The 23,332-nt window shown below is 38.7% G+C and overlaps 1 protein-coding gene across 3 annotated transcripts in view; it reads right to left on the minus strand.

Moving 5' to 3' along the window:
* Positions 1-3,167: 3,167 nt before the first annotated feature.
* Positions 3,168-23,332, minus strand: part of OLA1 (Obg like ATPase 1) — an 82,171-nt gene continuing 62,006 nt past the window's right edge. For all 3 annotated transcript variants that reach the window (XM_085552556.1, XM_085552557.1, XM_015868445.2), the window contains 4 exons: positions 10,829-10,969; positions 9,985-10,081; positions 7,766-7,888; positions 3,168-3,693 (listed from right to left, as the gene is read on the minus strand). In XM_085552556.1, coding sequence (XP_085408682.1) covers positions 3,592-3,693; positions 7,766-7,888; positions 9,985-10,081; positions 10,829-10,969 — 463 coding nt within the window. In that variant the 3' untranslated portion in view covers positions 3,168-3,591. The remainder of the gene's footprint in view (positions 3,694-7,765; positions 7,889-9,984; positions 10,082-10,828; positions 10,970-23,332) is intronic.

Below are 23,332 nucleotides of genomic sequence, written 5' to 3' on the forward strand. Positions count from 1 at the left end.
AAGCACACCTCGCCTTGATTGCTGATCTCAGATCTGCAATTGCATAATTACTGAACTAAGAGAAAATTACTTTTTGCTTGAGAGTGTTAGGACAGCTCTGAATCCATGAATGACTCCCCTCAGGCACTGGTGTTTAATTTATGAGCTATTTATCTCCTCGCACACACCCCAGCACAAACAATTATACTTAGTAATTTGTTGATCTTATCGAGGCTGTTTGATGTTACTGTTGCTACCTCCAATAACGCTGTGCTTTGAAACTTAAGCAGCATTTAGAACCAAACTGGGCTACTTTGCACACAATTCACATTTCAGAAGTTTAACCCTTTGGCAGCTAAAAGGCTTTACATGCAAAGGTGAGCAAAAGTTCCACCTGCTGCTGCCCTGCTGACAGCACAGCCCTTCTGCAGCAGTGGACACCCTTTGGCTGGGGCCAGCTCTGGACAACGGCCTCCCTGACTGCCAAAAAGGAGGACCTCATTGACCTTTAAACTGATGCATATTTACCATCAATACAACTCGATGGATGCCTTCATATGCCTCACCCTTGTCCTTGCTTCTAAGGATCAGGAACCAAGCTTGGGGCTGCACAGTGCTTGCCTTGGTCTGTGCCTTATACACAACAGCTCTTCTCCGTGTCCTTGGCCATAAGGTGCATGCAGGCAGCTCTCCCAGGTCCCCTCACAAACCTGCCACCTTCCTTGAGCACTGCCACGGCCTCTGGGCTCACTAAGACACAGCCCAATAGCTTGGGGACAAGAGATACAGACAATGCAGTGATTCAGTTCTGCGCTTTCAAGCCCAGCCTTAAATCAGACACGGTACTGGAGCTGGTGGTGCTGCTGCCAGAAAAGGGACGAGGGAAGGGGAGGAGAAAGAGGACAGCTGCCAGGCCCCTCAGCAGCATGAGACCTGCAGCCCCGGGGTCAGCTCTGCACAGAGCCCACACGCACCACACCTGGTTCCTCCTGTGCTGCAGCCCAGGTGAACAGGGACAGAGCTGCGGCCATTGCAAGCAGAGCTTCTGCCATCAGCATCGCCAGGGAAACCCATCCGCACTCAGACATACCCACACATAACCTCAACCATCTGAACTCCTCCTGCTGTGCAGATTTCCTGCCCCGCGGGGCTCAAAGCCAAGGAGCAAAGCAGGAAGATGCCTGTGCCTCAACCCCACGTGATGTCCCATGCTCAGATATATTTTGTCAACTCCTGCACCGCATGTGCTCACACAATAGCAGCAGATTTTACTTTCTATCTGGTTTATAAAGTTTTCCTGAGCCAAACACATACATTTTGCATGCAGAAAATAAAATCCTACAGGCAATCTGCAACTGCACAGAGCTGTAACAAGCTCTGATGAGCAGGCACGTACCACATCATCTGCTTATGGCAGCAAGAGCGCACATGTAACTGATTTCACAATATGCAACACGCTGCCATATGTGCCTGTTCTCATAGAGCAAGAATTGGCACTACCTGTAGATAGAAGCCAAGAAAACTGCTTCAAAGACAGCCTGGAAACACAGCATTTACTTCAAAACTTCCAAAGCCCGACCAGCCTGCAGTGTCTGTCCTGGTTTAATTGAAGCAAAATGGTAGGACTAGCAGAATCAAACACATGGAATTAGTACTGGGAGAGTAAGAATTAAAAGGAGCAAATATTACATTTAAACAGTTACCAACTTCTAATGATTCTCCCCGCTACCCGCCCGTTCCTTTCATCCTCTGTGAGTTCACAACATTAAAATTGAGCAGAAAACATTTAAGCTGACAACTTTGCCACACTCACTGCTCTTTCAGAGCACAGTTTTGCTGTCGCACCCACAGCTGGCAGGAGCAGCACTGTGTCAAACTACACGGCAAAACAAGTACCGTAATAACATGCAACACTTCTGCTATCAAGGATAACACGGTTAAATCTTCATCTACTTTTATTTATAGAACAGGGAGGATTTGCAAAGTACGTATGCTCAAATTTAAACAAATATGGTTTGTTAAGTGCAATTACGATATGAAGGAATCAATTAATGGCACGATCCTTCCTGACAACTTCTTCATTTTTAAGTCATAATTAGGGGCACAGGTACATTATAGAAGTCAGAGCCAGCTTTGGGCAGACAACATGACCCATTCCAGCCAGTACTGGAGCAGCAGAGGTGGCTTCCCCCCTCCCCCCCAGCACAAGTGCTCCATTTCTCGCTCACCTTTCCTTGTGATGCAAACTCTGTAGTCTCTTCTCCATGACCACCACCTCACTGATGTCCCACAGAAAGGGGCAGGTTCTGCTTCCCTTTGGCCTTGCCGTTTTACACAATGCTTGGTGCTAATGCAGAGGGGGACCAGTGGATTTTCAAAGCTAAGTACAAGCAGATTTATGACAGTGATGCAAGAGCCCTGGCACAGCTTTAAGTGAAGAGCAACACCAGCATCTCCCCCAGCTGAGACCGCACTGACACTACAGGCACTTGAAAGAATCATCAGGCTATTTTAAATACACTAAGCATGCTGCAACCAAGGGCAATCCTATCAGCTTGTTCTTCCTAGAAACTTGCTCTATGTTACCCAAAAAGGCCAGCTCTCCCTCGTGGTTAAACAGGGGGAGGGGGAAATAAAGCACTCCTATCTGCAGCCTTTGTCAGCCCAGCGACTTGCCTGCAGCACAGCGTGACCTCTCCCTTCACAACACTATCTGTGTCACCCTCCACTGGCCTGAAAACCTGACCCGAGAGGACAACACACAACATCAGGCACCGCTGCTCCAGCCTCCACAATTTAATAATCTCGAGGCAAGAAAGAAATAGTTTAAAAATGACTGGAGAAAAAAAAAAAAAAAAGGCCACAGCCTCAAAGCAAAGCATGATTTTTCTACATTTGCTCTCTCCAGTAAAAATCATTCGCGTTGCATCCTTTTTATTATCCTTGCTATCATCTCGCAGTGAATGTCCATCGACAAATTCATTAACTTTTTGGAGACAAATCATCGGCATCCTAATCTTCTGATTCCCATGAAAGACTCACTTTCAAGATACAATTGCAGCTGCCCCACACTGCCAGTTACTGTATCATACGCGTCTTAAAATTCTGTAATCAGCATCCACCAGGTGCCGTATCGCATTCAGCACACCACAGTCAGTCAATACAGACATCCCCAAACACACCAAGGCTGGTTTTGTCAAATGTTTTATTGAGTGTAGACATCTGGAGTACTGTAAAACATGCATTATCTGTAGATTCAAAAAGGAGCAAGCCACATTGTCCTCACTGTCAAACGTGTCAGGCTTGGCATACATGATGGAGATTAATGAAGTATCATGAGAGTAATATGGTTCCCGAAAAGCTTCTACAATTTGGAGTAGGGTCTTAATCGTTTCAAATGCAAAGCTGTTCACATTTAGTGAACTTGCATGTTCACCGGAGGTGCCGTATTTTAATTCAAAACAAACAAGAATGATTTCACTGGGGGAGGGGAAGGTTCCCTAGGTAGAAACTGGATGCTTTTTGTTTCCAGATATTCCATCCCAAATCAAAATTCATATGCTTTTTGAAGCAGCACAGTTTATTTCTGAGCAAACGAACAACGTCTGATACTCATTTCTTCTTGGGTTGCTGAGGTGTATTAAATTTAAAGAAGATAATATCTCCGTCCTCCACGATGTAATTCCTGCCTTGTTGCCTGTATTTTCCAGCAGCCTGTAAATATGACAGACAAAAGGAATATTGGTTATTTCATTAGACATTTTACAGCATTTCTTATCTGTAAGTTTTTAAACACGGTGTAAAAAAAAAAAATAGCAATAATAATAGTAGCTTCAGCTTCTGAGTCTGATAGTCACAGTAACAGTCACAGTACTGCCCAGTTTGACACAATTTGGTTTCACATGCACACAGAACATAAAATAATAGTTCAACCATTGAACTGATGGCATGTCAGTACCTTCCATCTCGTAACGCTGTCAATGTGAAACATTTCCATATTGGAACTGGAACGCACAAGAACACAAACCCTGGAAAATCTTATGATAACAGAGACTAAACCAGCTTTTAGGCTTCCCTTCTTTTCATCCAAGCAGCCCTTCAGATGGCCAGTGCTGATGGCAGGAAGCTGAACCAGGCTTGCAGGAGGGAGCAATGCCCAGCACAATGCCCGGCAGCGGCCAGGCTCACACACCAACTTTGGAGCAGCTTCCAGCCATGGACCAGCCCCAGCTGCCAGAGCCACTGCGTGAGGAGGTCACAGCTGCACACGCCATGAGCTTCCAGCGGGGCCCTCGCCTGCTGGCGCCCAGATAACGAAGGGCCGAGGAGTTTGAAATGCACTCTTTTCCATCAGAATTTCCTTTAGAACAAATTTGCTTATGGTACAGACATCAGAAGGGCAGATGTAAGAGGAGATAGGCTGTGAAACCGGGATAGAGGGGATGGCACAGAGACCAAAGACATGAAAAGGAAATTCGTTATGGAGATGCTATACTTGAGGAGAGCAGAAAATAGGTAAGGAACCTATTAAGAATCATCGCACTCCACATTAGAATTTATTATTATACTTTCCTGTCTTTATCTCATTGTAATTAAGCCCAGCATTACAGAGGCTACAGAGAAGCCGCAGCATTAGGACTGACAGACTGGGCGGGAGGTGGTCTACAGCAGCATTTATCTTGAAAAGTGATCTACAATATGGAAAAGTTGAGAGCTTCTGCTTTAGTTCAATAACCATTCCTGTTTTGAAGTTTTCTCTCGCAGGAGAAAGTGCTTCCATGCAAGACCTCACTGTGCCATTATTCTCAATGACACTATCACAGTGGTGGCATGCTAAGATCCCATTACAGGAAAGCTGTTAACTAATGACCTTAGTTGCAGTAGAACAGATCAGATTAATGGTACATAGTTAACTTAGACACCTTTCTTTCACAAAGCCTGCTCTGTAAAGCAACGTATTCCCCATATTGCTGTCTAGGAATTTAGAGGCTCAATAACCTTGTCGCTGTCACTCCTTATTTAAATGTCACCAGCAATGTTAGCCTGCAGGAAATTTCAGATACAACAGCTCAGACAACAAATATTTAGTGCAGCAGTAATTGACCTTACACCGCATAACTGATCTATCAACAGATAATAAGTAAGATTTTACCAATTTCTATATTTTTCCCCTGGAAATTTGCTGAGACTATAAAAGCCTTACTTTCAAGTAGTCTTAGCAGCTCTTTCCTTTGAGGATCCCAATAATGCTCAAAGTCAAGAGTAATTAGACTAATTGATGGCATAAACACTAATAAAGCAGCGCTGTAAAAATCATCGGCAAGTCGAAGCTGCAGGCACAGGTACACAGGCATTATACAGTCAGATACATTTACTGCTCTCACATTGGTATACAAACCTGACCCCCACAAAGTAATAATACAGATTTTACTCAGCACATCCTTGCACACCGCTAGAGCAGCACAGACTACTTTAATTAAATACATTTTGACGCACTAATGCCAGTTTATGTATTTTTGTTGCCAGTTTACAGTTAATTAAAAGTGACAGTGTTCCTTTAAATTCTCTGGAGACCATTTAATCCATTTCCATTGCTATCAGAAACACTGGTTGAAAAAATCAATACCCATTTGTGAATCTTGAGTATGTATTAAACAAGACACGTCTAACCAGTTCATTTGCACTTGAAAGCAGCCATCTGTAGAAGCCAGCTTTGCCTAAGCAGATATGATTGCTAATAATGTGATATCCCTGTAGACTACAAAGCCCACACAGAGCTATTCAGTGTATAGTTCACAGCACTGGCATTAAATTAGTTATGCTGTACTGGTGTTAGACACACACAAAATCAAACTTAAAAATCGATCAACTTGATAACATACAAAGCGGGCGACTCCCATTACCGCTGTTATTTCAGTTGACTCCTAAAAGCTCCCAAATCTAATTCTGAAATTTACCAGCAATACACAAGTAATTAGTAATGTGTATAGCATGAAACATTGTATTAAATGCAAATGAGAAAGACTGGAGCAATATCGTGCCTTTTTCTAAGAGCAGGGGTTTTGCTGGCTGGGCTTTTTGTTTTTATCTGACTTAAAAATGGAACAACAAAAGCAAATACTCTTGCTTTATTACAGGTACCTTCAAAGCAACCAACATTTACTCGTTAAACGTACTTTGAACACGGAAGCTCGCTGTCTAGAATCTTACGTAGCAAGAAGCAAATGACAATACACGAGCAAAATACTTAACAGATGAATTCAACAGACACTACGTGGTGCAGCTTCTCGGGGAGAACGCTCTGATTTGAACTTCAAAAACTGATGCTGGCAAAATATGAATCTTGGTGAAATAAGGCGGTTCCTGACTACAGAATATCGGATTTATTTATAGCTGTGGTTTCACTTTACAACTACAACTCTACTTCCCTTTTCATAAAACAGTTCACATGCCGCAACGAACCAATTATACTGGGATTTTTTTTTTTCCTCCACTTCCTGGGGTTCAAACAAACCTATTAAAGCCCCGCTGCTCAGTATGATCTTCCTTAGCGATACCACTGAGAATAGGCTGAATCTGAAATCATAGTTTTGCATACCTTTCAAGCTATCAAATAGCAAACAATAAAGCCGGCCCTTTTAAATTCTTTAGCACGTTACAGTGCATAGGAACCTTCAAATACTGAGATGGATTTAAGAAAGAATATTCTCTATAATGGAGATTTTGTAAGATTTTATAAAATAGAAATCTTAATAAAGCATCAAAAATGCCAAATGAGAAACTAAATGTGTATGAAATAAAGGGAAGTCTCTCTGATTAAAGAAGGTGGAAATAATGCAACAGCAACACAGAGAAGAGCAGATCTTATGACATTTATTTGCCACATAGAAGGTAATGTTGTATTTAATAACTTCAGATCGGATATAATTTGTCAGCCAGAAGAAGGGCACAACTTTGGGCACCCAATCAGTCTCTGCCCTCTAGTGTTGAGAAAGCAGATAAAACTCTTAATAGAAGTATAACTACAAAGAAGCGTGAGCTCATGAAAAGTTTCTCATTAAAAATGTTCACTGTCTTTTCAGTAGATGGTTGCTAGAAAACTTCACTCTGTGTAGTACATTCTAGAAGGCCAACTAATTACTACTGGTACCCCAAACTGCGCAAGCCATAGCACTTTTTAATAAGACATCAAAGGGGAATTGAACTTAATACTGAAATGGTAAATTCCAAGATTTTATCGTGCCTATCACAGCCTACAAGTGGAGTCCACTAGTCCTAAAATATATATGTGTATATATGTATTATGAAATATTTTCTTGAATGTTCACATTTGGCATTTGTGATACCTTCACAGCAAACTCAAACAGGATGACAGGCTATTGGAAGACATTTTCTGCATTTTTTTGCCTTTGTTTTAAAGGTGACTTGAAAGTCTGCTAGATCACCGTAAAAACTTCATCATTCCAAACCAGGTTTGTTTTAAAGATTACAACCATCTGAACACTAACATATAAACTGAGAAGAAAACAAAGCACAACATTTGGTGTTGGGGTTGATATTTAGTACTTAAACCATCTTGGATGCTGGAACTGTTGCACTCCTGTTCAGCAAGTTGGTGCATCTTTCCTGTTTCCTACATAGACAGAGGATTTTTGCTCTGTCACTTTAAGTCACTCTTAAATACACCCAGCTTCAAGAACATCTTCCCAGTGAAAAATACACATGAAATGAAAAAAGGGAGAAAATGAAAAGAAAAAAGAAAAGAAAAAAAAAATGGGGAGCTCACCTTGACAGCAGCTTCTGAACCTCCTTCTTTAAAATCTTCATATTTCATTACTTCAGCCATAATGAATCCCTTTTCGAAGTCTGTGTGAATCTTCCCTGCCGCCTGAGGAGCCTTCGTCCCTTTCTGTCAACAGGAAAGACCAGACGAAAATTAATTGCATTTAAGAAGATTGATTGCAGGAGAGAGGTTTCTTCCTTGTAGATATGCTTTCTGGATCTGTTGAAAGTTTGTTTCCTATCAGTTAGAATGTCACACATACAGCTGGGTGTTTCTCCAAGTTGAGACACGCAGATAAATGCCTTCACCACAGATAAACCAACTGACATTAAAAAGAAGGGCAGCTTTGTTTTTTCCCAATAGGCATAAACAGCAGTATTGATTTTAGAAGGTATGACTGTGTTCTGTTGTGGGAGTCACTTCGATCCCTGGCTCTTCACATAGAAAGCCAAGAAAATAAAGATCTTTTTTAAAAATGACTTTAAAATCTGAAAGACTCATAACTTTTAGTGACATCCCAATAATTTCAGCTACATGGGAATATTCCTTGGCAAACCACATTTGTAATCCCAAATGATGTATGAATTGCAAGCTTTATATACTTTTTTTTTTCCAGAATCATTACAGTAAATATAGAGGGGAAAAAAGAATATTCTTACCAAAATGTCAACAATTACATCACCTAAAATATATATATGTATATAAATATTTTAAAATCACTGCAACTAATATAAGACAATTTAAGCTTTAGCAATAAAGCAGAATGCATTACAACTGTACGCCTTAAATTACCAGGACATGCATTCTGTGCACATACAACCATGGCAAGAAATTTGAGAAATAATGGCGACCCAAAGGCTGCTTAATAAAGCATGTTAAAGTGCTAAGGAGTCTGACACTGTAAAGCACAGTTTTTACAATAAAAGATGTATTGGGTTAATATGGCTACTCACTGATGCTTACCTGACTAAATATCTCCGCACATTAAATCAAAGACACTTACAATCAGTCTTAAGATAAACCAGCTTTCAAATTTTCTAATAAAGAGCAAGCATTTCTCCTGCTGAAAACAGCGGAGTTTCACAATGTGCTTTTTAAAAACTCTGGCATAAATCAGAAGGACAGAACTTCTACTTCTCTGTTATTTTGGTAGCTATTTCAAGGGCGCTAGCTGCCAATTAGCACGGAAAAGGAGACAGATGAAAAGACTAAAACATATTTCTAAAAGACCACTCATAAGTTTAACGCGCTGAAATGCACACAACAAACATCTGCAGCAGTATCAGCTAAAAATATAAATGTCCCGGAAATTATGTTGATTAATGAAAACAAATTAATTCCTTTGAAATGAAATTAAACATAGCACCGAAATTCATTGCACAGCACTGAAGGTACTGAGGCATCAGAAAGGCTCAACAGACCCGCATCCCCAAAAGTTGATGCTTTTGTAATTTTTAAGGTAGAGCTTATAACTGCACGTGTTTCAAAATATTTTGCAATACTGATCTTTATACTACACTGTATTTTCATTCAAAGGCAAAGCACTACAGCTCAGCTCTCACTATCCTCTGGGAATAAATTAGTCAATCTCTATGGCTGTAATCATCCTACATCAATATTTAAAATACATAATATAATTTTAGGCATGACATCAGTTCCTGGATAAACACAGAAAGCTACCAAAATAAAGTAGGTCTAAATATTAGAGTCAGTAGAAGATTTGAATTACTGCACACCGATTTTAGGTTTTTGAGCCCAACTGTGTATCCACGAGGAATATAATGATGTTATATTGCTTTTATTGCTGAAAATGTAATCCGAGCAAAGCAAAGGAGGAATGAACCACCCGCAACCCAAACAAACTTAGTGAATACAAAATGAAAAGCAACATCAATTTCACTGCAGACAAACCCAGTCACACAGATTAAGCAAGCACAATACTGGTACGTCTTATCTCTGACCACAGGAGGAGGGTAGACAGATTCTACAGGATGAAGAAATTCAGACTATGTAATAGGCAGAATCAATTGTTACCTGCCTCAATCAATGCAGCTCCACTTTCACTGTTCAGCAGCTCACAAATAATTAAAGTTATCCTGGACAAAAACCTCATCTGTAATGACTAGCTAACCGCCACCATGACAAACTTCAAAGTCAGTGATATCAATCTGAATTCAATAGTGTGGAACTGGATATAGCTGATGAATAAGTATGAATCTTACCCTGATGGTCCATGCACGCACTTCATCTGGGCCTGCAGTGAAAAAGTATTCTAGTTGGAGTGCTGCATATCCAGCCTTAATGATCTTTGGTAAAGCACTGAGAAGAAAAAAAAAGAGAATCCAATTCATTCAACATATACACATGAAACAGCTAAATGCCTCATGTAATCAATTTACATTGAAAGACATCGCATATTTGGAAGACACTGGACCTACTTTTAAACTCTGTGACAATCAGAGAGTAGCCTTTTTCTTTGAACTCTCTTCAGAAGAACTATTTATTTCTCTTTCTTTTTTTCCTTTCTTTTTTCCTCCCCCCCCCCCCCCCCCCCACACACATTTACTGCACCAACATATACATAGTATTTTGATTTGTTTATCTGGCAGGATAGAGAAATATGGGATAAATTGAAATCACCCTACCAAGCGGCACTTTTGGTCTCATGCAATTTTCAAGACTTCTGGTCATGAAAGCTTAACTGTTCAACTGAAATTCAATATTGAAACAATTTCTTATAGTTCTTCAGAAAAATTACGGCAAAATTACCTCCACCATTCCTGCTCCCCATGGATGACGAAACAGTTTTGGTGATCGCTCCTTCTCAAAAATATACATAACTAATACCTATGTTATAATTAAAACACTGTACAGAGATGACAGATGACAGTTAAAAACTTAATTTAAAATAAATCTTTTCACTCTGTCTCATGGTAAAGAAAGGAGAAGATTCTCTCTTTATAATGGTAATTACTCTGTCATTTATTATTCTATCAGCGCAAGCAATTAAATTACTGCAAGGAAATAGTTGATAATAAAGTGTAGGGAAAATGAATGCTAATTAACCTTTGTGTCATGTTCTCTTCCAGATACTTCTGTTTCTCCTCAGCACTCATATCTTGCAACTTGAGTTCCAAGGCCCCACTAAAAGGAATGACCAAAGCACCCGGGTCGTGCTTGTCCACCCACTCTTTAATTTTTATCAACCTGTAGACAACAAAGGGCACAACATTATCTTGTAGTGCATGCATGGCTGTACCACATTCATTATTATCAAGTAGCACATACATATTCATAAGAATTGCACGGTTTTATGATGCCATCTTTTTGTGTATTGCTTTCCAAGGTCAAGGCATTAACAGGCAGCGATTGCTTCAGGTGTACTCCATTAACATTTCACTGTTTCTTGGTTTCTGTTTGGCATTTAATCTATTAGAAATAGCCATAATTTGAGACAATAACCAGGTTTTTGGTTGAGGTTAAATACTTGCAATCTCAAATGCTAACTGAATAAAACTTTGTGCATTCATAGGCATAATTTTTCTGAGACCTGAAAAGGCATTCTTTATCAAATACGGTAAAATTGAGGGGTTTTCAGCTTTTCTTCTGACTTACTTTTTCCCCACTAAGATCTCCCCTAAGAGGTGAGGGCAGCTGATATTCGCAGACAGAAGAGAACACTGCATTCTACAACCTCTCAGACAGCAAGCAGTACCCTGCTTTTCTCTGGTTATTGATCCTGGAGGATGCCATAGCTAATGAATACAGGGCCACATTGCTCACAGTTTCTCCCACCTTTCCATTATCTCCCCAGGACAAAGCTTCTAGATAATATGTTACTATTATTCTTAAATAAAGAACCACATTTTCTATTTCTCCCCATCTTCTGTTTTCTCAACATGCAGCATCAGTAAGAGTTTACTGTACTTCTTTTGTTGTTTGTTTTGTTTTTTTTTAGTTGAATGAAATTATGCCTTTAGAACTATGGATTTATGGCACTGGTTTCTAAAAGTTCAGTACCTCAATTAAAAAAAAATCACAAATATTTGCAGCACATTCACATTGCAATGATAACTGCAAATGCTATGTATTTTAAACCTCATAGAGACACTCAGAAATGACCTGGAAGGACTGATGACTCATCAGTTTCACCTCCAGGGCACTACTTCTGAACCTGGGGAATGGTAGGAATGCAGACAAGTCTCTGCATTCAGGAAGGAAATACAACAACCAACAGACAAGAGAATATTTCCTGCACACTAAGGGAGAAAGTACAAAACACAGTACTCTGGGTGCCATAGATGTTTCAGGCCCCAAGCACCCACCATACAGAACAGATTTTATGCTTGCTGAGTTTCTTTTCTCAGTCCCGCTAATCTCTGAGATTTAGACCAAGGTTTTAACTGCTATTATACTAAAGTGCTTTGAAACTGTGGCTGCAAACCTTTAAATAATCAATGCAAATGTCACTTCAGAAAAAAACGAACTGAACCACAAGTTCATCAACACACATTTGTCAAAGAAAATAGCAGGGGATCAGGGCTATTATGAGATTAAGTGCATGGCCCACTGAGTAGGGCTTTAGATGGGACAAAGAATATAAAAGTTCACTCAACAGTTTTCACACATTTGTTATGTAAGGCTGGTCCTTCTATCATTTACTTATGTAAATACCCCATCAGTGGTTTTCAATCCTCATTATACTAATCTTTCTTCTTCCAGTTATCCTACGAAAATATAGTCTGGTATCCAGGACTGATAGTGAAAAACTATTGCCTTCCAAGACACATGAATTGAAAACCACGATTAAAGCACGTTTCTGAAACCACATGTGACATCCAACAGCACTTCTAAAACTGACACTTGTCGTTAACTAATTTATTTTGGCTAACAAACTGGATACCAAAAGTTCACAGCTTATAAATGTCAACCTTACATAGAAAATGTATCTAGGAATGTATCTGCTATTCATAAGAGGACTTAACATCTGTGCATACCTTTTTTTTCCCCCCTTTGAAAAGTATCTAACACCAGCGCTTAGACTAATTAAATAACACACCAAGTGAAAGGCACAATGAAACACAGTAACTTGAAAAAGTGAAACAGGCAAAAAACTGATGTCTAAAATTGTATTCAGACTCTGTTTGGTAAATATGGTCATCGTAACTAATAAACTAAGAACTATTGTGGAACAACAAGATAAGAAATAATTACTTTGGCTAAAACACCAATTCAGAATAATAATAGTCTTAGACTGTCATTTTAACAGCTTTTCTATTGAGTCCTTAGAGGGATTATTTGCATTCCTCAGGTATTCTATTGTACAATTCAGATGAATAAAGACTTACAAATCATTCCTCTACCGCCAGTGTGAGACTTTGATCCAGTGAATACACCATTGTACCTTAACTATAATTGGCAAAAAACCTGACAGTGTAGAGCATCACAAGCTTAATAACAAAGGAGAATATCTCAAAGTGTTGACAGATGATCTTCATAATGCAGGAGCAGAGCTGGTACATTTTAGCAATAAATGAGCACCGAGGTCTAAAGGTCTCTGAAGTGACTGACATCAGACCTGCTACAGCCTCGCTAAAAGAATACGGTACTGCATCGTACTCTGCAGACAGTCAGGTTCTCTGCCTGAGCGTTTCACTTTTCTGACTTCCAATGTCACAGAATCACTAAAAAGTATTCAGGAATTCCCCTAAACAAAGCAAATAAAAATAAAAAGTAAATACTCAAATATAAATACTGATACATACTACCAACAGAACTTTCCCCAAAACAAAATGGTTGACTAATGATCGCTAAAGTAATAACGCCCGTGTGCTTTTCAGTTAGGGATAACCAAGTGTGCTAAACAGAACAAAACTGCCTTAACATGCTGGTAATAAAATAAAATAAAATTATGTAAAAGCCTGTTTGATTTGATCGCATCATTTTTTTCCATGGAAGTATCAGGATGTCTGTAAAAGGACAGCAATAACAACTTACTCGGACCTGTGTTAAGCAAATCCTGGAGTATTTTTCCATTTTTTCATGCTGCACTTGACAATGAATTACAAAAGGTATTGGATTTCAGGCTGGCAGAGAAGACTATTGACAACAGAAAATCTCAATTAAGAAAATACACTAAAATCTGACAACATGAAAAATAAAAGAAATCCAGTAAAACTGGCAGAAGAATCAGTGACCGTGATTAACAGCTGAAACTATTTTAACTTCAAGAAACAAGAAAGCTCTCCAGATAAAGACACCGCTTTACAAAGTAAACTGAAATCTACTTGAAGACAGCAGACATGCAGAAAGCTACTATAAACTCCTTTTCCCTGTCCATGTTTACAAAAATGCTGTTACAAGCAGAGTCAGATCAAAATTCTGATAATAAAACATATGGCAGAAAGAAGAAAGGCGGCTTCTAGCTCCACTCAGCAATGACAGTGTGGGATGTCTTAGAGCATTCTGGGCAACCAGCAGTGTTAGTCTACCAAAATGGTTTGGCTGTTCTCTCCAGCTGGCTCTGTAGAGTGGAGGAGTGTACCAGCAGCACCTGCAGGTGGCTCCTGAACTGAAATTTATTTCTGTTCACCACAAATGGGCAATAATATCCCTTCTGGAAAAAAAACTACAAGCCCAACATACTGCAAGATCACCACACATTTTGGTGAAGACAAACATCTTAAACTAAACTAAAAACAAGACCATATCAAAACCTGACACAAGAACAAAGCCAGATCTGAATGACTCACAAATGGAAGATCAAAACTCAAAACTCTGACCGGGGAAAATGGCAGAGAGGAACTGAGATACTCACTTTCATAGCAACACAGGACAAAAGCACAACAGCTTTCCTACTGCCAATTTGGAAAATGATGTGAAGATTTAAATGCTTTCTTGCCATTATAGAACCCTAGATGCGACAAAGACATCATCTGTCAGGGGAATCCAGATTTCAACTCTGCTTTAGGTTGACAAAGAAAAAGCAAACTGAAAAAGTCAATGACTCCCAGGGCAGAAGGATCAGGATGACCGCCAGAGTTATCTGCTGACATTAAGTCAGGATGTAGAACAGACCTAGGGAGAGGTTTAAAGATCAAGAGAGTCACTGGGAAGGCCAGCAAGCAATGAGCAACAAAAAGCTGAGGCAAAAGAAATCAAAGCCTGCAGACAGACCAAATAAATAGATACAACAGTTGCAGAATGAACATTGGCTATCAAATAATATTTGGCAAGCTGAGTTTCACATGAAAGATCCAGCTGGGAACAGAGACAGAGTTCTGATGGAAACAGAAGAGGTGATGGAAGAGAGAAGCTGCAGAGGAAATGTAAGCTTCGCAGACACCTGCAAGACAAGATGATCTGAAAAACTGACCCCAACCAGAAAAAGGTGATTTGTCAAAGTACACTTCTGTACAAGGGAGACAAAAAAAAACCACCCATCCAACTCATGGAGGAGAAACAATTGCTTTTCTGTTCTACAACTGAACTACGGGTAGAAATTGGCAGAAACAAAACAACATGGCAGGGAAGAAGAAAATACCAGGTAGCACCACAAGAAACAGACAAATGTAGACAAAGAGAAGATCAAACTAAGTCTTAAAAACTTACAGAAGACTGGAGGAAAAAGAAAGAAAAAAAGATCTACAGATAAGAGTGAGAATACAAGGACCCAGAAATTCCAATACGTCCTTTCTCTTGGCGGTCCTGAGAAATTTTAAAAACTTTTCAAAAGCCTTCTTTTAAGTGCTTCATTCCCGCTGCTGAAAAGCTTTCTGTGTCTGCAAGTATAGCCACCTCTATCATAATTTAAATGTATTACTTAACAACCAGGCCAATACACTGGGAGTATACATTCCTTATTTCTTTACAGCAGCCTTTACATACTCATGTCCTTTAATTCTCTTTTTTCCCCTTCTTTGAGTTTTCTTTGTAGGTCATGTATTACTCTTCTAGCTTTTAAACTCTTAGTTTCTAAACTTCTAACCATTCTCAATGCTTTGTTCTGGACTCCCTCCAGTTGGTCTAAATATTCCTGGAGGCATGGAGGACCCAATGCACTCCTCAGAGATCCAAATAATAAGGTCTCATGAGCATTAAAAAAGAAAAAAACAAAACCAAAAACCTAAAGTATTAATTCTCACATTTTTAGACAATTATCCTGTTTATAAAACCCAATACATTTGCTATTTTTGTGAAAGCACTGCAACCTTGTCTCATGCTTAGCTGATAACTTTTTGTATGACTCCACATGACTGGTTATTCTTCATGCTGTATTTGCATAGATGATTATTCTGCATAAAATCCCTCTCCTCAAAAGTAGCACCCCCTATTCCGTTTTCACCTAATGATTTCTTCTATTTCTTGAGATGCTCCCAAATTCTAATTCTGTTCTCTGCATACCTGGATATCTCCTAGTTTGGGGTCATCTACAGATTTAACAAGAACGCTCATCATCCAGCTCATTAATGGAAATGCATAACAGTATTCAACCAGCAGCCGCTTCTGCAGATCTCATAATGAGATATTCTTCCATTTGGAAAGTGAACCACTGATAACTACGCTCTGTGTATTATCTTCCAACCAATCTTTCACACAAACTTTTAGTAGTTTCTATTTAGCCAGCATTTCCTAAGTTGCTTATGAAAATGCTGTCAGGCATTAAAGCCTTAATAAAAATTACAATACACAGTTTAGTATGTTTCTTCACAATGTGCAAGACCATTACATTTATCACAGACAAAATATTTGACTCATCTGAAAATTTAGTGTTAATAAATTCACACAGGCTGTTATATGTTGACTGGGTTGCTTCAAGACTGTTAAAAACAATTGAATTGTTCCGATTCATCTTAAAATTAACACAAACTTCACTGCCTTAGAAATTGCTCATTTCCTCTTTTCTCTTTGTGGATACCTTTTGTCTTTTAAAGCCTCGCCCACTACCCACAAGCTATATAAACTGACAACAAATTGGGTAATGATTTTTTTCTTCCCAGGATGCTCTACCAGTACCATTAGTTTTAGCTTATTTAGTGAGGTGAGAGAGGAAGATTTAATTTATCTGAGTACAGTCTATGAGACCCAGTCCACAGGTGATGTCCTTCCATTTCATTAGCATCCACAGACACTAAAAAGACTACACTTACACATACAGACACATGCATAGATAGGTAAAGATAGAAAGTAAGAAAAATGCACTGCCTGAGTAAGCTTTCTTTCTATATTTTTATTATCAACAAATTTTGAAACAGGGAGAATGATGAAAGCAATGTACACAATAATGTATCACAAAACAGGTCAGTGACAGAAGTTCAGAATGGGAAACAAAGCACAAGCCACGATCCCGTACTTCACTGTAGTGGACTAACATGCTGTAACTCTCACTGTTACCTGCCTTTTTTTTTTTTTTTTTTTTTAGTATCTCTTTCTTCTTGCCCTACATGAAGAGAAAGGACTAAAAACTGAAAGACTAAACTGGGAAATATTAAAGAATAAAAAGGTACTTTCTTCCCCATCGTGACAGTTTGCTTTTTATGGAGAAGAAAGACTTACCGAAGGTTTTGGAGTACCTATTACTGACCTAGGCAATCACATTTCAAATCAGCAGTGACATCTAGGAGTTTATTCCATTTTATTTGCAGTTCCAAGATAGTCAGGAGGAAGACAGCAATCCTTAGATTTGGGGAGGTCCATTTCCCCCCACCAACCCACGCCAGAAAGCACTTCACAGCAACACTTCAGAGCAAACGCACACTTCCCACATGCTGGGCTGCTCCCTAGTCAGGAGCCTCCTCCCAGCCCATCACAACAGGACCTGAGGGAGCTCAGAACTTCATTTATTCTGAGCATCCTGAATTCTTTAAGTTCTTTAATCTTTTATATCTTCCCATATCCCCCTTTAGTATCCCCCTGCCTCCATGCCATTCACTGAGCCCAAAAGAACCTCTAGTGACCAACATGGAGAACTGATCTCATATCAGATGGCAACTTTAATCCCCAACATAGACTAACTTGAGCCTTACATCAAGAAGTGGAAGAGTCCTTAAAATTCTTTTCTGCAACATTTTCAGGGTCTCAAGGCACATCCTGTGATCTCAGGAATCGTATGACAGAATGGTAACAAAAAAAAAGTACTTCATCTCACCAATTCTAGATTTCACACTTTTTAACTTAATACGTAATTTCAACTGATAATATCTTAAGAAAAGAAGAAGTTTCTGACCTGCACTGTCATTTGACATTTATTCAGATATTTCCATAACCTTCCTTAACACTCTCCCTTCAAACATAAGTAATTCCAGGCTTCCCGCCTCATGCACGTCAAAGTCAGTTTTCCCATGGCCTTGATCTTGATCAGTGCTGCTATTCTACAGCCCCCATAATTTCAAAAAATCCTTTGGTAGACGGGATGATCAGTATTGCATCTACTATTTCAGTTCAGGTCACATCCCAGATTCTAAAGAAACTTAGTTTCTATTGGTTTTATTTGCTTTACAATCTAGATGAGGGATTCTTATCCTATTCCTTATCCATCTAAATGTTTCACCTGCTTTCCTGCTACCAGCTGCACACAAAGCAAGGGTTTTGCAGCACTAGCTGCCATTGACCAGTGAAAACAATTGGGCAGAATGCCATTTTAGGAGGGTGGGAGAACTTATTTATTTACTCCACCACCTCCTTTCTTTCAAGTTGGACCAATTCACTTGTCCAAGAATCTTTCACCACTGGTTGCATCAACATAACGGAAGGATGGTGCAGGAACAGCTGAAGACAGGATGCCTTAAGTTAGCCTATTACCCAAGTAAGAGCAAAGCTACATACTCAGACAGAAATTTCAGTGCTAACTACTGGAGAAAGCTCATGTATAAGGAGCCTTGGATCAAAATTATCCCGCACAGGATCACTTAAAAATAGATTCTTTAAGGCAGAAAGTATTATTTAACAGGAAAATAAATAAATAAATACATAATCAAGGTAATACTGCTGGAAATTCTTGTGAAAGCAGTTAGTATCCTCAGAATATGACTTTGTTAACAGATTGTCAAATACAGATTGCCTACTATAGTACAGCATTTCATCTGCTCTAGACAATCTATACCTGCAGGTATTCACTGTTCTTCAGTACATTAAAAACACATGAGGACACAACACCTCACTTGCAGCTTTATGCTACTGACCACATATCATAGCAAGACTTGAATTAACTAACACAAACATTAGTTAGTTAGTTTGGGTTTGCAAGATGCTAGCACTAGAAATAAACAACAGAGAATATGACATTACCTATAAACAGAATACAGACAACAGTTAATGGGCAAAACACTCTATAATTAGGAGAAATAAAGCCTGAAAAACAGAAAAATCAAGTTGATGATCTGTAACCGAGTCTGAATTTAAATATATCGATGACTGCAGAGCAGAAGTGAGAAATACAAAAAAATCCAGTGTGATTTCTATCGTCAATGAAGATTCCAGTAAGAAGAAACTTTCAGTACCTTATAAAACTCTTTCTAATGAAAAGTCAACCAAGGTAACCCTATTTTAAACATCTGTAAGGAGAATCATTCATGAAGAGTAAAGACCTTGGAATTCATTTTAAGACATTCCTTTCTGATCCAGTGTTCACAACCTCAGCAGTATCTCTTTATCTATATTATGAGCCCTCAAAATGATCAAAATCAATTATGACTTAAAAAATAAAGGGAACGGTACTACTCTGCTGCTGTAGCACCTGCTGGCATGTGAAAAGCTCACAGTCTGCAGTTCTTCCTTGGCCTGCCAATTTTGAAAATTATTTCCATCTTAACCATAAAAAAAGATGGAGCTGTTGCTGTCAATAAGCATCAAAGCGCAGTGAAGACAAGACTACTGATCAAATCACACAACAATGCAGGCTACAACAAATCGTATGTACAACGTTTTACAGCTACAGGCATAACAGGCTCCACTTGTAGCCAGTGTACTATGGAGTGAAAACAAACACTTACAAATTCCTATGCTCTAATTCCTTAAAATTGCTAAAATACAGATTCTTTTTTAAACAAATCTCTTAAAAATTACAACACACGATGCCCTAACAAAAAGAACTTTACATGCAAGTCACAATCTACAACATCAAGTTTGTTTTCTTCAGTTCTTCTGTGCTGTGTGTGCATGTGTATACATACAAATACAAGGCCATAATCTCAAGCAAATAAGTATGATCTACATAAAACTCCCATGTAATAAAATAAACACGTACTAACACTTGAAATAAGACACTAAACTTAAAGAGCAATTGGGGATATATTCCACTAATGCTAATTAAAAATCTGCAATGAGTAGCATAAATGCAGAGTACAGCATGTGTTAGTTTTGCCTTTCACCAATTTAGAACAACAGTTAAATGAAATCTAAACAAACTGCCTCAGAATATTCCTCTCCAATTCTCTTAATGGAACATATTCTCCCGCTCACACATGACAAAGTGAGGTAACTTTTTAACTGCAGGACCTCTCCATATCACAGAACTTACAGGAATGCTCTCTACCTCCCTCCAATTGTTAAATACTGAGTAGGCATTAAAATTGCAAGATCCAAACAATACCACAACTAGAGCATTAGATTCAAAACAATGAAACCTGTTTATTCTTGTTTTCTACACACACACAGCTTTTATCACGTACAAGGTCCATACTCTCCCTACTCAATATATCAGAAATTAACTTTTATGTTTATCCAGAGAAAAAGCAGCATCTAAGCTCTTAGTACAGCAATGAATGAATTAGTTAGTAGAACGTTTAATATTCACACTATAGCAGCTCCAATAACACAGTGCTTAATTTCAGACACTCATGCCTAACCTCACTCTGCTCCCCACACAGTTAATGAAGCAGGAGACTCTACCAAGGGCAATTCAGAGCACTTACATTAGGGATCCAGGTCTCACATTCTCCTTAAGGCATCTTTTCTCTCCTTCTCTAACTTCTCATAGCTACAAACTAACCCTGACCTCAGGTGACCAAATTATTTGGTGTGTCCCAGTGTCAACTCCTGCTGATACACTTCCCCCCAAACACACCCTAGTAAATACAACAATGGATACTGAACTGTCATAGGAATGTCACGTTTAAATAAAACACTAAATGAGGTAGGGATTTTCAAAGTGTACTGAGATGCCTTCAGCTGAAAAGCCATCATGAAAACATTCAGTCCTACAGACATGGTATGTTTATCTGCTTCAATTATGGTGAAAAGAAAAAAAATCCTCAATGAAAACATACGTGAATGCTAACTTTGACTTTTCAGAAGCAGGATTAAGTACACGGATCATGAAGTTACACTTTCTCAGACTGTAAAGGACCTCTTAGACACAACTTTTCTTGCTGCAAGTAGAATTACGTTTGTAAGAATTCTGTGGATGGTCGGATACAAAATATCTCTATTCTGCTAACATCAAACTAAAACTTGGCTTATAAATCCACTGCTTTACCTGTCTTCATTTTCTTATTGATTATGGAATCAGAACACACTGAACAGCCCCAGTCATTCTAACAACAAAGGAGTCTGACTGAAAGAAGTTCCACCTCTAAGTTACAGTTCCCTGTGGTATGCTTTGCCCTTACAAACACAAGCACTAACAATAACAGAATCAAAAACCAAGACCTAAAGCGCAAACTATTCCAATCTTTACAACTTGGCCCTGAAACCACTTTTCAATGGAAAACTGGGAACATCAGCCCAAAACCAAACCAAACTAATTCATGTTCAGTTTCTTCTGACTAAGATAAAGGCTCCATGTGAAGTGGCATACATGATAGTTGTCAACATAAATGAAAATGTTCATGAATAAAAAACAGGCTGTATAAAGAGCTAATTATAATATTACTATCAATTGCTAGTTTGCACTTGCAAATCTTTCATATCATACGAATGCATTGTTTTTGACATTTCCCTGTAGCTAAACATCACATCATTTCACTTTTTTAAAGTAGTTCAAGTATGCATAGGATACGCTATAAGGAATGCATCTACAGTTACAACGACAGTGAAAGTCTATTACATAAATGTGCAATCGCTAAACATGAACTTAAAACTGTTGTCTCCCAAGTGAAAAAATCTATACCTCTGGTAGCCTACATAAGCTGATTTTTACCTTCTGTACAATCATTCTTTCTATTCAAAACACCAAATGAAAATGCTTCACCTGATGATGCATCTTAAGACTAAAATAAAAGACACACCATTTGTTTACCGCTAGCTAAACTACTTATTGCAATCACCCATACTTTTAGCATGCAAGATTAATGGAAAGGTTAAGCAATCAAAAGCACCACTCTGACTTTAATGACCAAATTATTACTATTATTTTCCTATTTTAGAAATGTTGCAGAATTCATATTTGGAAAAAGCCTACTTAAAAGACAAACACCCTAGTAAGCAATATATGGCTAAAAGCTGGCCTAGCTAAAGTATTTGATATGGTGTTACATGTGAAACCACTTAGTAAAGGTGGATATACACAGACTGTACAGAGCAATGCACTGGATAGGCTAAGAACAAATAAGCTTTTAAGGATATCAAAGAAAATAAGTAGGAATCTTAAAAAACTAATTAAGTTTCTTAAGAATCAAATGTACATAGATTTTATTTAATACCTACATTTATGATCTCAACACAAACACTAGCTGCATGCTACACTTGCTGCAAGCAGAAGATGCTTTCCTCAAGGAAAGTCATCATCATAAGCAATTGGGAGTAGCAAAATAGGGGGACTATGATATTTCAGTCTCCCTCAGAACAACTCTGAATCATCAATAACAACACAACACAGAAAAGGCAAATTTAATGTACAGATCCTACTGGAAACCATTCCTTTTTTTTAAATGGATGTGTTATACCTGTACCACCATGTTTCTATGAGTACCACGTGCAGATGTGGTCAATTAAATTCACAGAAGCACTATCAATTTTCAGAATAGATCAAAGATTAACAGAGGAAACAGAATCAAACATAAACGAAGGAAACAGAGAATTGACAATATAGGCACATGAGGCAAACCTCAGTTAAGTAAGATACTACTTAATCTACCGGACAAAGGTATCAGATTCTTCAATGAAAAAAGCTAGCCTCAGAAAAATGGAGGCTGGATATTAGCAGAACATCTTCAAAGCAAGACAGCGGTGATGTTCTGTGAACAGCCACTCAGTATTAACTGCAAAACAATCAGCTACTGTTAAAAAACAATCTTAATTTATGAAAGTCATTATTACATTGCGTAGCTACCAACAATAACTGGTTCTGTTCTGAAGGCAGAAGGATTACAGTAATTTAGGGATTACCATATAGTTACAAGGAGCACTACACTTCATGAATTCAGAAGTACATAAACATTATGCAGAAATGCAAAAGTGGGGCAAATGTGTCTCAATCTCGTACAAACCAAGGGAAGAATTCCACCACCACTTATTTGATTTAGCTGGAGATAACTCATTGGCCAACAGTGGTAGGCTGGCAGACTGAATATCACGCACAAGGTCCTCACTAGCCAAATGAATGATGCTACCTGCTGTCCAGTGAGATGTTCC

The sequence above is a fragment of the Coturnix japonica genome, chromosome 7 (genome assembly GCF_054131305.1).
Source record: "Coturnix japonica strain WE chromosome 7, WE-NBRP24, whole genome shotgun sequence".
NCBI classification, from domain to species: domain Eukaryota; kingdom Metazoa; phylum Chordata; class Aves; order Galliformes; family Phasianidae; genus Coturnix; species Coturnix japonica.